This window comes from Leishmania martiniquensis, chromosome 18 (genome assembly GCF_017916325.1).
Source record: "Leishmania martiniquensis isolate LSCM1 chromosome 18, whole genome shotgun sequence".
Taxonomy (NCBI): Eukaryota; Euglenozoa; class Kinetoplastea; order Trypanosomatida; family Trypanosomatidae; genus Leishmania; species Leishmania martiniquensis.
Window position 1 is genome coordinate 398,738 of NC_090153.1, and position 16,246 is coordinate 414,983.

The 16,246-nt window shown below is 62.9% G+C and overlaps 3 protein-coding genes across 3 annotated transcripts; all 3 read left to right on the forward strand.

Annotated features, from left to right (window-relative positions):
• Nucleotides 1–10,275: 10,275 nt before the first annotated feature.
• Nucleotides 10,276–10,851, forward strand: LSCM1_06744 (uncharacterized protein; the record flags this gene model as incomplete). Its single annotated transcript, XM_067324152.1, has 1 exon — nucleotides 10,276–10,851. The coding sequence occupies one exon, from the start codon at nucleotides 10,276–10,278 to the stop codon at nucleotides 10,849–10,851; it is 576 nt and encodes a 191-aa protein (XP_067179499.1).
• Nucleotides 10,852–11,802: 951 nt separating this feature from the next.
• On the forward strand, nucleotides 11,803–13,278 carry LSCM1_06745 (uncharacterized protein; the record flags this gene model as incomplete). Its single annotated transcript, XM_067324153.1, has 1 exon — nucleotides 11,803–13,278. One exon carries the CDS (start codon nucleotides 11,803–11,805, stop codon nucleotides 13,276–13,278), a length of 1,476 nt encoding a protein of 491 aa, XP_067179500.1.
• Nucleotides 13,279–14,205: 927 nt separating this feature from the next.
• Nucleotides 14,206–15,534, forward strand: LSCM1_06746 (uncharacterized protein; the record flags this gene model as incomplete). The annotated part of the gene is made up of 1 exon (XM_067324154.1): nucleotides 14,206–15,534. The coding sequence occupies one exon, from the start codon at nucleotides 14,206–14,208 to the stop codon at nucleotides 15,532–15,534; it is 1,329 nt and encodes a 442-aa protein (XP_067179501.1).
• Nucleotides 15,535–16,246: the final 712 nt, after the last annotated feature.

Here is a 16,246-nt window from a genome sequence, read left to right on the forward strand (position 1 = left end):
GTGAGGCACAGGTAGAGCCAGACGAGGAAGGGGCACATGCAAGGCGCTACAGAAACGGGGGCGCGTCTGCTCGTAGCGTCGCTGGGGCTCTTTCCTTTACCATCGAGTTTCCTTGGACCCTTGTGCGTGCGCGGGGCGAGCGTCGTCGCTCTGCAGCAGGGCAAGAAGGGCCCCCCTCTTTGGCCCTCTCCTTCCCACATCCGCTTCCTCCCCAGTCCGTTGCTCGGACTTGCTTCACACCCTGGTAAGCGTGCAGTCTCAGGTGGCGCCTTTCCCACCACCACCACACCGATTCCTCTGTTCCGCCGCGTCACGACGCTTTATCGCCGAGCGGCGGGGTAGCTCCGCGGCATTGCATCCCATGTAGAGTAGGGAGGGCGAGAAGCCACACACTCTTTGTGAGCAGAGCGGCATGCAGCTTGTTGACCGCTCTCAGACGCGACCTGAGAGCTTTTCGGCGTCGGCTGGGCAGGTCCGAGTCGGTGCCGCACCGGGGAAGCACGCGCCCATGATGGCACCCGCGCCGGCCCATGACGAATCGCACCGACCATCCAGTGCACATGCAGCTCCACTTTCTTTTTTCTTCACCCTAACTTTGCCGCAGCGAGGTGGAGAACAGCCCTGGGCCGCGGCCTCCGCTGCGCGCGGGGAAGCGCCTATCGACTGGGTGGCTAGCCAGGCGGTGCTGGCTAGCCGCCTTTCCCGGCGACTCTCACACACAGCGCCGCATGTCACAAGGGATTTGTTCCGCCACAGGGGCCTATAGGGCGTGTGGCCCCCACCCCCGGGCCCCCCGGAGGCAGCGCCTGGGAGGGCGAACGCGGCGCGGCGGTGACGCGGCGTCCCTACTGGGCGGGGGCGCCTCGCCGCCGGGCGCCGCCAGCGATGACCGGCACCGGCCGCGCCCTTTCCACAAAGCGAACGGGAAACCGCGCCGCGCCGTAGTTGCGCAGCCGGCCTTCAACGACTGCGCGCACCGCTGCATCGGCGAGGGGCCGGGGCGTGGGCGTCGCGGCGGGATGGCGGGCCGCCCATGCAGGCGCACCAGCAGAAGCCAGCGCGGCATCCGGTAGCCCCGCCGCCCTTCCCGTGGAGCGGGCTCCGTGCTCTTCAAAGCGCGCAGGACGGGCGCCGCACGATGGTGGCGCTGGCGGGGGCCGCTGGAGCGCGCGTGGCGTGCGAAAAGCGAGCGCCACTGCCGCTGCAGCGGGCCCACGCGCTCCCCCCTCCCCTCCCCTTCCTCCCCCCGAGTGCTGCTGCGCATGGGCCCTGCCGCTACGGAGGGTGGCGCGTGGCGGCGTATGTGCGCACGGGCGCTGCCGGCCCGTTGTGTGCTGGGGTGCAGGGCACAGCTGACGCGCCCCGCGTGGCGCCGACGGGGGTGGCGGATGAGGCCTGCGAGCTGCCGGGGCAGCCGGGTTGTCGTGAGGCGGGCCCCGCAACGGCAGAATGCGAGCACTGTGCGCGGCGCTCGGCGCTGGGAGGTGATGGCGGCAGGGGCGGGAGGCGACCATGCGCGAGGGGGGTCGCCTGCGTGCGGCTGGTCCGCGTCCTTCCTGGGCTCGTGCGGCATGCGCCGGCGCCTTGCCCTGCCACTCGCACAGCGGGCGCCACGGCCCAAGCTGCTGGACCCGGCATGTCTTTGCGCTGTGTTCAGCAGGCAACTTGTTTGAGTACGTACCAAAGCTTTGCTCTAATCGCTGTACCACCGCGCGTGCGCTTTTTTCGATGCCGACGGCGAAATATTTCATCCGTTGCTGTGCACGCCCCCCCTTCCCCCTCCCTCTCCCCTATGATGGGGCTGTGGGAGGCGCGCGAAATCTCAGGGGTGCAGTACGGCATCCTCCGCGCCGCGCAGGGAAGCCGAGCAGCCCATCGCCACCGCTTATTCTCTGTCATATACTGAGCCGCCTCCCCTGGTGAGAGAGCCGATCATCGGCGACGGCAGGAAAGGAGAGCGGCCTGTCGGCAGGGATGTTGTTGGCCAGGTCCCCGGGTGGCGCCGCGTAGCAGCCACCTGCGACAGCGAACTTGTTTGCGCCATCCATATAACGGGCAAATCGTCGCCACACCCCATCGCGCCCTGACAAGCACCCACTGGTGTGGGGAGCCTGAGGCCGCCCCTGAGGGGGCGGAGGAAGATGCGGCAGGCCGGGCGACCTGTGCCGTGTGAGGCGGGTGGAGCCGCAGCGGGGGGTCCCGCGCTGTGGATGCTGCGCCGGCGCATGGCTCTCATGCGTCTCTGCAGGGCTGCTGCGCAGCGCGCGATATGGGCCTGCGACAGGGAAGGGAGAAGCCTCTTGGCGACCATATGAAGGCTCTCTGCTCTGCTCCCTGCTGCGGCCAGCAAGAGCGATGGGGAGAGAGGGAGCAGGAGGGTGCAGTCGCACGTGCTCGAGGTCATGAGCCGCTGAGGCGGATCGGGAAAAGTCGCGGTGTCATGAATGTTTTGCTTGGAAGAGGGCGTCGCAGACGCACACATATCTGTGGGGAGGAGAAGGGGGGCGTACGCGCCGCATTTACATGCGTCCTCTTCTTCACCGCTTCTTTGCCACTTCTGTCCTGCCCTCTTCTCACGCTCACTTGCTCAGTGACGTGCTTCCTCCCCACACAACTGTCGCGTCACTCCACCGCCTCTCTCTTCCCCACACAATCGTCTCTCGGGACCCCCTTGACATATATCTATATATATACACACCACACACACGTCACCTCTTCCCCACCCCTCCGCTACCTCACATCGCTCTTCCCGTGTTCCAGCGCTGTTGCCTTGCCATTGGTAAAACTAGCGTGCGTGAAACGGCAGAAATCACACACACACACACAGACACACATATATATATGTGTGTATATATGTGTATATATTTACATATTCAAGCAATCGCTGCGACGTCATCTCCGAGGTAGGCGCCTAGGGTGCTCGTGCTGCCAGTACGCCATCTGTCTCCGACCTCTGTGTGTGTGTGCGTGTGTTCAGGTGAGGGGACTTTTTTTTCAGCAGATGTACACTACGGCCGCCATCATCATCGCACGTCCGACACGCATCATTACCTTCGCTTTCTGTCCTCTCTCTTGACGTACTCCTCTTCATCCAACTCGCCCTCACCTCCCCCTCCCTCCCCCTCGTGTATTCTCTGCATCTGTCTTTGGCAGGTGCTGGCGAGTGATTTTTTGTGATCACCGCTGCTGCTCGCGTGCCTGTTTCACCCTTTGTGCGTATACGTGTGTGTTTGTGTGTGTGTGGCTTGTGCTCCACCTCTCTCTTTCTACGCGTTCGGGCACATACATCGCACGACTTGGACGCCACTGCTTGCTGCTGGGGCAGTGAATGCCGTACTGAAACGTCCTGCCTCCCCTCCCCCAGGGCCCCCCTTCCTGTCGTGTCCCCCCACGTCAGCAAAGGGGCACAGCCGGCAAACGGCGCGCCTTCTCGTCGAACCGAAAACGCCGCGTCGGCGTAGTCTACGGCCACTCTCACGTCAGCCTCAACAGAGAGCATTCGACCCCTTCCATCAAGGCTAACGCGGGGCACCACCTTCAACACGGGCTCTTCCACAGTGCAGAGGTGAAGCGGAAGCGCTCACACACTGCCAAGGTGGTAGCCCTCGATCGAAGGAGGGCCGGCGCCGGAGGGTCACCCCCTCAACGCAATCCGGGTGCGAGCATCGCCATCTCGGTCGTGATGGCAGCCGCAGGCCCAGAAAGCGGCCAGAGCCTCTGCACAAGGAGCAGCACCGTCATGCTGTCCCTGCCTCTGATCTCTGGAGAATTTTCGACCAGCAGTTGCTGCTCCGTTATTAGCCACGGAAGCAGTAGCCCCTCTCAGGGCTCCACTTGCGCCTCCCCTGGATCACTGCCTGTGGCCTCCAGAGTTGCCTCCGCCATGCATAGCATACGTGGTGGCACGGCGCATCTCTGCCACGCCCCCATCACTGCGTCACTCTCCGCTGACCCCCAGCATTCTACCTTTAGCGCTCCGCATGTTAGTCGGCGCAGTCGAACCACAGCAGCAATGGCATCCTCTGCAGAGGGGCACGCACGCGGCTTCGGCGGCCCACCCGACAGTGCACGCTCGAGCGGCCCGCAACTCCACCACCTCGGCAGCCCAGGCTCTGAAGCCGTGGACACGGACAACGGCCCCCACGGCGCTGACCAAACTACGACGAATGCGCTGGGGGCTACGTGGGTGCACTCGTCCTCACCTCGGATACAGCAGCAGAGCGGTGGCAAGATGCAGCCTTGTGCGCCCCATCATCCAGGCCTGCTTCGGTCGTCACCAGCCTCGACTGCGGCGCTCGCACCCCTCTCGGTGCTCATGACGCAGTGGATGCCACCGCCCCCTGAGCCGCAACCAGGAGAGTGCGTACTCGCTGCCGCAGTTGCCATGCCAGCACCCGACGTGCCGTCGAAAAAGCCGGTAGCCTCCACATCCCAACCGCTGGCGCCGCTTTCAGTTGTGCATCAGGGGCGGCAATGCCTACGGGCACTCGTAGAGGGTCAGTGTGAGACCTGGAGTCCCAACAGCAATTCGGCGCTTGTGGACTCTTCGGTCTCCTCTGGTGCTCCGAGCCCACCCGTCGTCACAGCCTTGCAGCCGCCCAGCAGGTGCGATGGCAGCGGCGCCAGAGCACGCAGCGACGTCAACAGTCGCGAAGGGGCTGTCCCGCTTGCTGGAAGCAGAGAAATGGAGGGTGCAACGGCGACGGCCCCTGTTCGACCGCCGCAGCTGCAGCTGCAGCAAGAGAGCGAAGTGAGTGATGCCCCGCTCCAAACTGTATCGCCGCTCGGGCAGCACGACGACTTGCTGGGTGTGTCAATGTGCTCTCTTTCCATGGCTTCATTAACGATGTCGACGGTGGACGAGCTGCCTCCACCACCACCACCACCGCCGGTGCAGCTGCTGTTAGGGAGAGGCGCCAAGGTCAGCAGAGGCGGGCCCTTCTCGTCGCTACCGCCGCCTCGTGTGCGCACTCCGCCGCGTCCACTTCTCCGCTGCCTCGACGACCCGAAAAGTCACGTGCGCGCGCCGCCTCACGCGCACACCAGCGACTGCTCAACGGCCGACGGCGCCGGGAGTAATATTCTCAGCGCGAGCACCGCCAGCGGTCGTCGGGACAGCTTCACCTCCTCCACACTCCGGGAAAGCACTGGCCCCATGAAGCCCTTCTTGCTGTCGAACGTGGCCACTTCGCACCAATCGCTCAGCAGTGGCATCCTAGTCTTCTCTGCGGCCTTGCTAGGCGCCAGCGTTGACGGCATCGGTGCCTCTGGCGCGAACAAACCGCCATCCTACGTCAGCGCTCACCCTAATGGGGCAACGTCGCCCGCACAGCCGTCCAACAACTCCTCCAGCGCCACCATCCACGACAGCTTACTGGTGAAGGTGCAAAGCCCTGTGAACGCCGACGGTGTGGAGGCCGAGCACATTGTCCCGCCCCATTTAGCAGTGAGGCCGCCGCCTTCACCGCCCGATCGCTCCTGCACGCCGGCATCGGTGGCCGCCACTGCAGAATCGTCGAGTGCGTGGCACAACGCACTTGGCGCTGAGGCCGATGGGTGCTCAGGCGCCGCGTCTCTCCTCGCCACTGACGCCTGTGATGCCTTCGGTAAGCCAGTGCAGTCCTCGGAGTCGTTGGTGGCGCGGCCACCGCCGCCCTCTATGGCGAGCAAGACGGCACGGCGCACCAACAAGACCGATAGCAGTGAAGACCTCAACTCCAAGACCAGTGGTGCTGTCGCCTTAGGCAACAGCAAGCTGCCGCCTATGACGGCCATTGGGCAGGAGTCGTCGCTGGTGAGCAGTGAGGCCTCTGCGCGCGATCGCCTTTCGAAGGCGCAGGCGCTCTCGTCCCGTCAGCAAGAACTGGCGCAGTCCTTCCGAAGTCGCATTCAAGTTGGTGTCCGTGCGCCGCGTCGACAGCGTACAATCCAACGTGTGAATTCTGCCTCGCGCGACCAGCGTTACAGCAACGGCATAAGCCGTGACTCCACCGCAGAGCGGGGCAACAGCACTCGTCGGCGGGGCGACAGCTTACGACGCACGAAAGGCCAGCCCGCACAGCATCCTGGCGCCGCACTATCCTTCACGGGAGTTGCCTTGACGGCCGTTGCGGCCGCGAAGCTACTGAAGCCTGTGCATGCCCTTCGCGTGAGTCGCCGGTTCGAAGAGGTGATCGCGCCAGCCGCTGCATATCGCATCCAGTGTAAGTGGCGGCGCTTTCTGCAGCTGCGCAGGGTGGAGCAGAAAACTGCCGTGCAGCTGCTCGTGCCGTGGATGCGGCGTCGACTGCAGCGCCTGCATCGAACAAAGGAAGCGAGTGCGCGGCTGCTGCAGCGCGTGTTTCGTGGCGAGGCGGTGCGCTCCTTTCACCGATACCTGTATGAGCAGATGAAGCGTGTCCACGCCCTCGCCGTCATCCGCCGCTATGTGCAACGCTGGGAGGCGCAGAACCTCTACCGTGGACTCCAGGCGCAGCGTGACGAGCGGGTCGTCGTGGTGGGTCAGTGCGTGCAAGGGCACCTGCGCCTGTTTCGGGCAGAGCAAATCGAGTGGAACGCGATCGTGCAGGAGGGCGCCACGACTCTGCAGGTGAGGCCGTGCGTGAGTACGCAGGACTGGGTAGAAGGGGTGGCGGCGCTGACAGGCGTTGTACTCGACCCATGCGGGTCAAATCGCATCTGCTCAACGAACGCGGGTCCAGCGGTGTTGACGAGGGCAGGGCCGACAGCTATGGCGCAGCTGCGCGAGTTTCTCGCCGACTTCGCGCAGCTGGAGCATCAGCTGTTTCGCACCAGCGCTTTCAAAGAAAAGAGCGTGAGCAGTAGGGAGGGCTCAGCGCATTCCTCCACTGGGCCGCAACAGCAGCGGCCGGCATTCCTTACACATAAGGAGCGGGAAGGCGGCCTGGTGGCGATGCGCGGCGGCGCGTCTGGCCCGCCGGCGTCGTCAACTCTGATGGCCACGGAAGACGAATTCATCGCTGCCTCCGCACAGCTTCTTTGCCGCACGGAGGTCACGGAGCGGGTGGAGCTGGAGCGCCGGTTGCTCGGCGAGCACCACGAGTTCCTGCGCGGGCCGTCGCTGCTGAACAGGGCTGTCCTCTACACCGCCAGGATGCAGGTGCCACCGCTCTTCTCGCCTTTGCTGCTGGACATGCCCTCTGACGTGGCGTTGCGCCAGGCCGCTCGTCTCTTCAAGGCAGAACAAAAGGCGCGCTTTGAAGTCATTCACCTGTACGAGTCAATGCCGCTCGCATGTCTACGCCGGCCCATGTTGAGCCCCGCCGCAAACGCCCGTCTAAGTGACCTCCTGCGGCTCTTGAGCGGCGTGGACGACCCATGGGGTGACGCGGAGCGTAGCGAGCGAGGCTTCTACCGCGAAACTGCCGCCTACAAACGCCTCGCGGCCCCCGCAAGCAGCACGAACAAGCTGGCGCATAGCACTACCCCCTCCTGCGCACCGCATTTCTCTTCGACTTGGCTTGGCGCCGGCAACGCTGTCGGCGCGCAGAGTCCCTGGCGGGCGACGCTGTTGCATGGGCCGACGCACGGCGACGGTGGTTGCCATCCGCCACCAGCTATGGGGTCGACGTTGCCGTCCATACAGCGGCCGACCTCAAACAGGACTTTAAGCAGACGTCAAGCTCTCGTGAAGGTGGCGCCGTGCGTACACCGCTGCTCCAACCCTCCCGGCGCGGCATCTCTCCCGTCAAATACAGCATCCATCCTCGCCTATCCCAGCAGCCCAGCAGAGTCGCTCGCGCCGGGCAGTAGCGTTGTTTCGGGGACGGGCGAGGACGACCATCACACGAGCGGCTTTGCGGCCACCTGGCACCGCGGTAGAGGCGACGCGCACAGCCGAACAGCGATCGCGTCGCCACACCGCCGCCTGCGCGGCCCGCCGCTGCCGCTGCTGCGTAAACTGCTGCGTAGCCCCGGCCGCGCACGCAGCGGCACACCGCATCTGCCACGCCAGCGAGTTTCTGTCGTCGCTACGCCCACCCCCGGCAGTAGAGAGGGCAACAGTGGGCCGCAGCCGCCTTTCTCAATCTCCTTCATAAATGCCGCGCATGCTATGCTCGCAGCCATTGGAAAGACTTCAACAGTGGAAGGGAGGAAAGCTGCGGCAGTGGGCACGGCGAGGTCTGCTCAGCGGACCGCCCCTCTCGGCGCAGCGCGGCGTAGTCGCGCCGACTTCTTTGATGGCATACTCCCGACCCATCCTGCCGGCGAAGTCGATCTCAGATCGAGATCTTCGGCGGCAGCGGTGGTACCATTGGTCAAGCTGCACCACGCCACCGCAGCGCCGCCAGAGCCTCTGTCACCGCCTTCGACGGTGCATGAGGAGCCGCGCTGTCCGCGTCAGCAGAGCTGCACTTGCATCCTGCCGCAAGTCGGCTCGAACCTGGCTGGTACGGACACACTGCTCAGCGTCCGACTGCCCATTTTGTTGGGCCCTGTTGGCGCTGGCGCGTTTCCGGTCTCCACCATAGCCGCCGCAGCAGCAGCCGAGGTGGCCGATCGCCGCTGCGCGACACGGTGGTCCATCGGCGGCGGCCGCTCTCCACCCCAAACACCCCTGTCCGTGCGGAGCGAGCTGCGCGACGGCGGCGCCGAGGCAGGTGGCAGTGCGGCCAGGACTGAGCTGCACCCAAGGCACCAACAGCAGCAGTCGCCGTCCACAGTCTCCGCAGTGTTCTCGGTGCCGGTCTCAGCGCCTTTGGTGAACTGCCGCGTCGAGGCGGTGGACTTTCCGCCCTCGCCGGTGCTTTCCTCATCCGCGTCGGCGGTGGCACAGAGGGTAGCCGACGGTGGGCACCTGACACCCACCACCCCGCCTCGCTGCCATCCACCCGAGCCGCCTCCGCGTCAATGCCACACCGCGGATTACGTGAGCGAACCACCCGAAAGACCTGCCGTCGCTCCCTGCGCTGCCGATCGCGCGGACGCCACTCTCTCACCCAGCGGCCCTGCTTCTACAGAGGCATTATTCAGCTCCTCTTCTCGTCCACCTCAGCACTCTACTGCAGCCCACAGCGACGGCAGCACAGCTGGCGCGATGGGCGTGAGCAGCGGTGGGATACGCAGCAGTGATGCCAAATGGGCCGTTTCACCGACGATCAAGGGGCCGCTATCATTGGCAGCCCGTGTGGTTGCCGCCTCCGTCGCCTCCACAGCGCAATGCCCGTCGCTCTCCGTGCGATAAGCTTGCATGTGTTGGGGTGCCTGAACGTCTGCCTCTGAAGATGGCACAGGCCCGCCTGTACTCTAAAAGCGCGCCCGGCAGAGGCGGCTTACCCGCGTTCTCCCCCCCTCCCCATTTGCCCCCAATCGATTCGCACCCACGCGTACGTGCAAGTCTCTACGCACCATTCGATTGCGTATAGGGGGGGCGACGCAGGAACTCAGCACATCTGCAGAGGGACTGGGTGCGCTAAGTATGTATATAAGTCTATGTAAGCTTGTGTGGCGGACGAAGAGGAAGACGGCTCCTGCGATGAGCCGCGGAGGCAGAGGATGAGCCAGGGCGTCATGAGAAGCCTCATGCCATTTCCCACCACCACCACCACTCACCTCTGGAGCATCCCTTCCTCCTCATCCTCACTGGCGCATGTCCATCTCGCGACTGGTGGCATGCGTCTCCATCCGTGCGTTGGCCGGTGTCCCCTTGCATGCCTTGCCCTGTTTCTGCTCTTTACCTCTGCCGCCTATGCCGCCCATCGTGCGCTCGGCGCCTTCCTGTTTCCCCGCGTGCCCCTTCTTCCTCCTCTCAGACTTGTCGACGGCGCGCGCGCCAACATCTCTCTCTTTACCACGTAAGCACGCATGCGCACCTGTTTCTCTGGTGGCCTCCGCACCTGTTATGCGCGCGAAAGCGTTATGCCTTCGCCTCTTGGTGGCACGAAGGAAATTGCTGTGGCCCTCCACAGCGCCGTGTTCAATTCCATTTTGGTGGGCGTTTCTCGCTACCCTTTGTGTGCGTGTGTGTGAGTAAGGTGGGGAAGCGGGGGAGAAAGAGAGAGTGAGAGGGGGGTCGCTGCATGCGCGTGCGTCTCTCCGCTGCCTCCTCCACCGCCCGTCATCGTCTCCTGCCCTTCACTCCTCTCCTCCTTTCTGTCTTGGGCATTCGCGAGACTGCCTGCCTGCAGTACATCCTCTCTATGCGGACAACCTCTCCTCCCTCCCTCTCCTCTCCTCTCCTCCCCCCTTCTACCCCCTCACACACACACACGTGTGTCATCGGCGCAAGAGGAATAAAAGCAGTGCGAGGGGGAAATGGCGAATAGGCGTCTCGCCAAGAGCCACCGCATGGCGCGCAAGAAGAAGAGGAAAACGGCGAAACGATCTTCGGCAGACGGGTCCACCGCTCGCGCGGGTGCCGGGAAGGCGACCCGGAAGCAGAAGATGGCCGAGGCGCGAGTGCGTGTTGTTGACGGTGTCGCGACGAAGCAGAAGAGTTGGTTTGAAGACATTGAATCGCTGAAGAGGCAGAAGAGTAAACTGCTGAAACAGCAAGCGGCAGAGCGGATGGTGCTGAAGGAGCACATGCGGGACCTTGAGGCCCGCAAGGACCGCATTCGCCGCGGCGAGACAGCCAGGATGGAGCGCCGCGAGCTTGCCAAGTACATGCGTCAGCTGAAGCAAGAGCAACAGGTGAAGCATGCGTCAGAACTTTCGAACGTGGAGGCGGAGCTGAAGCGCCTGATGGACGAACGCGACAAGGTGCGTGCGGCACGCGTGGCAGCCGGCATGAACGAAGAGGACGCCGACTGGGAAGACGTTGGCGACGCGGATGATGAAGACGTTGATGAGGACGAGCTGCAACGCATGTTCGCACACCTGACAATGTAAGCCCTTCCCCTCCTTTCTTTGCCCACTCTCCCCTGTTCTGTGCGGCGGTGGCTTCCACCCCTTCCGCCTCTCCCCATCTCCTCGGTGCTAGTGATGGCCGTCTGCACGTCCTTCTCACACATTACGAATCCTGTCCTCTTGCTCCTCTTGCGTGTGTCTGAGTCTGTGTGCTTCGTGCGTGCAGAACGGCAGGATAAGGGGAGAGGAGTAAGAAGAAGAAAGAGGCGGCAATGTAAAGGGTGCGCAGACGCTCTCTTTGCTGTTGAGACAGCGGCTGTGGAGCGCTTGTGGGCGGTGGGCAGGCGCTCTCCAACGCTCGCCAGTCTCATACGCACACACCGTCTCCTCTTCACCATCACAGTCCTCCCCGCGATTCTGTCAGTACCGCACAACTTTCATGCGTGCCCTAGGTCGAGTAAGCGATAGTGCCCCCTCCTCTCCACTTCCCCCCGCCCTCTGTCTACTCTCCTTGAATACATCGGGGGCTCTCTGCGGGTGAAGTGGAGAGAGAGAGAGACTCGGACGAGGTGTGAGAGGGAAGGGAAGGGGGGCACGATCCGAGTGAGGTGAAGCTAAAACAAATGTTGCGCCTCTCTCCATCTATCTGTATATATATATATATATGTGCGCGCGCGAAGGAGTGAAGATGAACGGAAGGGGAAGGGGGGAGGGACAGAGAAGACCGCTGGCGACGTCTTGACTCGCTGCTTACTTGTGCTTTTGAGTGCCTCCAGCAATCGCCCTCCCTCTCTCGCTCGCGCTTTCCATCGTTCTATCCGCCTACCCCTTCCCCTTTCTCTCCTCATCATCGGCCGGCTTGGCATCCGTCTCTGCAGAGTGTACGCACATCCCCTGCCCTGCATTCTACACGAAAGCCGAACTACCCTCCCTTCTCGAGCCACCCGCCGAGCAGTGGTGTCCCCCGCTGACGTAGACAGCGAGACCTCATCGATGGAAATCGACATGAGGCCCATCAGCGTCGCCGCTCAGGCGTGCGTGAAGAAGATGCGCGACGCCAAAGTAAGCGACGCGTTCATCCGCACCTTCGTTGCACAGCATGCCATGGTCAGCAACGGAGAGACAGGGTCGATTCCTGACTCCACCATCACGCCTATCGAGTCCCTCGATGCGCTGGATGAGCTCACCGCCGAGTGTGACAACGCTGTCCTTCAGAGCACCGTCGTAATGAAGCTGAACGGCGGCCTCGGCACCAGTATGGGGCTGCACTGCGCCAAGACGCTGCTCGAGGTCAAAGACGGCAAGGCGTTTCTGGACTTTACGGCACTGCAGGTGCAGTACCTTCGCCAACACTGCAGCGAGCACCTGCGCTTTATGGTAATGGACAGCTTCCACACATCCGCTGGCACCAAAAAGTTCCTCAGAGAGCGCTACCCTTGGCTGTACGACGTCTTCGACGCAGAGGTGGAGCTGATGCAGAACCAGGTGCCCAAAATATTGCAGGACACGCTGGAGCCGGCAGTGTGGGCCGCAGATCCGGAGTGCGAGTGGGCGCCGCCGGGGCACGGCGACATCTACACTGCTTTGTACGGCTCCGGCAAGCTACAAGAACTCGTCCAGAAGGGGTACCGTTACATGTTTGTCAGCAACGGCGACAACCTCGGCGCCACCATCGACAGGCGTGTGCTGGCGTACATGGAGGACCGGAGGATCGACTTCCTCATGGAGGTGTGTCGCCGCACGGAGAGCGACAAGAAGGGTGGTCACTTGGCCCAACGTACGATGCGCATAAAGGGCAAAGACGGTCGGCCAGACGCTGAGAAGACGGTGCTGCTGCTGCGGGAATCTGCCCAGTGCCCTAAGGAGGATATGGGCAGATTCCAGGATATCCGCAAGTATTCCTTCTTCAACACGAACAACCTGTGGGTTCGTCTCCCGGCGCTGCTGGCAACGATGGAGGAGCACGGCGGCACACTACCGCTGCCGGTCATCCGAAACGAGAAGACGGTCGATCCATCGAACTCAGCATCACCCAAAGTGTACCAGCTGGAAACCGCCATGGGCGCCGCCATCTCCATGTTTGAGAAGGCGTCGGCCATCGTCGTGCCGCGCAGCCGCTTTGCGCCAGTGAAGACGTGCGCCGACCTCCTCGCTCTGCGATCTGACGCCTACGTCGTGACGGACGACTTCCGGCTGACCCTCAGCGACCGCTGCCATGGCTGCCCCCCCGTTGTCGACCTCGACAGTGCGCACTACAAGACACTGGACGGCTTCGAGAAGCTCGTGGAGCACGGTGTGCCGTCACTGGTCGAGTGCAAGCGCGTGACAGTGAAGGGGCTTGTTCAGTTCGGCACGGGTAACGTTCTCAAAGGCACGGTGACGATCGAAAACGCAGACAGCGCCTCGACGTTCGTGACCCCCAATGACGCGAAACTGACCGACACAACGGCTTCGCCGCCGCTGCCTTGAGAGAGATCGGGTCGCGAAGAGCTGGCAGGCTGACAAGGAAAAGAAGCAGCATCACACTGAATACGGCAGACCAAGCCGGCTAAATGCTTCGGAGAAGCGGTGCAGTATCACCCATGTCCAAGGGTCATTGCATCTGCCTCATGTCCATCTATGTGCATACATATGTATGCCCGCGCAAGTAGACGTATGGCGGCGCGCCATGCTCTCCTCTCGTTGCGATGCCATGCTTCTCCCCGTGAGAACGGCATACACCTCTATCCATCATCTTCATGATTTCTTGTCCCGCTCAGCTCATCGATCACTCCAGTTTGGGCTGGTGTGTAGGGGGTGTATTCCGTGCGCGACAGGTTAGGTCGTGCACGCCTTGCCGCCGCCTCAGCGACGGCGTTGCCTTAATGTATCGGGTGTGCCTCCTTTCTCGCCGCCTCATCGCTCTCTCGTCTTCGCCTGTTACCCCTCACCTCCCTCCCTCCCTCCTGCAATTTGCTCGTGCTTCTCGCGCGCCTTTCCGTGGACGAGGGCAGCGCTAAGTAGGGGCGTCAGTGTTTCGGCGGTGGTGCAAACAATTGCTGCAGGGTACCCTCTCCTCCTCGTTCCCGGCGGCCCGCATCCGCGTAAACGACCCTTACATATACTCACACACGCCTAATCCTAAAGTGTGTGTGGGGGGGGGAGGGGGAAGGCGGGTGGATATGTCAGTGCGGCGCGACACAAACGACGAGTCACAGAGAACGCGCCGCTGCACAGCACAGCGAGGGCAAAGACAGCGCACAATCGCCCCACAGAAAGCTAAGAGGGCGCCTCGCGTCATCACGTAAGAAATCGGTCGACGTGCGCCTGCTGTAGACGAGCAAGCGTGCAAGACAGTGGGCCAAAGTGCGTGTGAAGTGCGGCAGTCCTGTATGTGCTCTGCCCTCTTCACTTGAGATGACGACGCTTGCCTCATCGCCACCGCTGTACGCGGGCGGTGTCGCGGCAGCGGAGGGGCCAGCATCGGGCAGTCTCTCCACGAATGCTGTGACGCGCAACTTCTCCGACCTCCACGCGCCAACGTGGTTTGCGCTTCTCACCACCAACATCGCGGCCCGTACTCTTCTTCTACATCCAATACAGCTCGCGATCAGCCGCAAGCGTGTGACGCGCGAGAGCACGCCGCCGACGGTCATAGGCCTTGTGAAAGCGTCCTACCGTGGCGGTCGCACCTCAGCGTATGGCGCAGCCTGCACGGAGGGTCAGTACGATTTTGGCATGGGTGGTATTCGAGGCTGCTATCGCGGGGTAGGGACGGCACTGCTGTGCAACCTGCTGGGCGAGACCAGCTACCTTTTCACGCTGGAAACGATGAAAGAGTACGTGGAGACAGCCGCACCCAATCGCTCGGAGAACATCTTTGCCGCAAGCAGCTACTCCGCCGCTGTGGGGGCAATGTGTGGGGACCTCGTCGCTCTGCTCCTCGTCAGTCCTCTCGTGATGGTGTGCAATCGGCAGATGACGGCGGGGTATAGTATGGCGTCGGCGAACCCCTACATGAACATGCCGCACACCTTGCGCACCGTGTGGGGTCTGCATCAGAAGAAAGCAGCAACGGCGGGGCACGTCTGGCCCGTCGAGCGCGTGCGCCGTGGCTTGAGTGGTGTCTATCAGGGCCTGGGTGCGGGTCTGCTGCGCATCCCATCGAGCGGGTGCTGGTGGGGGCTTTACACGAAGTCGAAGGAGACGCTCTACATTGCTGCTGAGCCGGCACTTACCGCGTGGGAGCAGGAGTGCCGGACCGCAGCAGTGGCCTACGACGCGCCGGCGGCGGAGGCGTCAGACAACAGGGCAGCCCCTTTGTGGCGCCAGAATTGGCTCCTCTCCCCAACAGACAACCCGCTGCTGAACGCAGCGGCGAGCATTATTGCAAGTGTGTGCACGACGCTCCTCTTCAACCCGATTGCGGTCGTTCAGACGCGTCAGCAAGCCCTTTCACCGCGGCTTTGGGAGGAGCCGACGATGGCGGCGGCCAAGGGGGGTGGGCCGGCGTCCCCATCGTCGGCAGCGGTGCAGAGGCATAGATGGAAGTCATCTCTGCCGTTCCGCCATGCCTACGGCGTCGCCAACGACCTCGCACGCAAGGAGGGTGTGCGAGGCTTCTTCAAAGGTGCCCCAGCAAACATATCCGTGGCTGTGCTGGATGGCATTATCTTCACGCTACTCTTCGAGTTCACGAAGCTCGGTAGTGACATTCAGTTCCTCGAGAAGCTTCACACAGGGTAGCCAACAACGGCCATGCATGACAGAAACCGCACGGGCAACCGCCTCGCTTCAAGGCGCGTAAAGGGAGTCGAGAGGGGGCAGGAATCTCGCTGGAGTGTGTTTAGGTGATGGTGGCTGTGACCCTAGTCGGTGTGTGCCCATATCTGCGCACTTAGATGTATGTCTGTGTGTGTGTGTGTGTGTACGTGCCTGTGTGTCGAAGAGGAGGAAGCTCTCCTCCCCTCCCGCGGCCATCCCTCTCCCCCTGTCGCCCTCCGCTCGTCTTCTCTGGTCACCTCCTTTTCTATTGGATCCTCACTGACTGGCATGGACGCGCTCACGTGAGCTTCACGTGCATGCAACTGCTGTCGCACGGGTGCGTCTATGCGTGTATCGTCTTGCGATTGATCCAGACGAGCTTCACGCGCAGTGTTTCGCACGGGACAACTCAGCTTGTGTCGAGCGTGCTGCCGCCACTAGTGGTCCCCGCCCTCACGTGCGCCACCGTCTCCCTCCCCACCTACTCGGGCGCTCCACTTCGGCCCTCTCAAGTCTTCGAAGGTATGAGGATCATCATGGAAAGCCGCGACGACTGCGGTGGTCGCAGGGCGGGGGAAAGAGGAGAGGGGGGCAAATGGGGGGCTGCAGCACCTGGCGCTGTCCCTCAGACCTTCTGTGGGGGACTATCGTCTAAAGAAGCAGAAACTACTCCCTCCCCTCCCGCACACACACA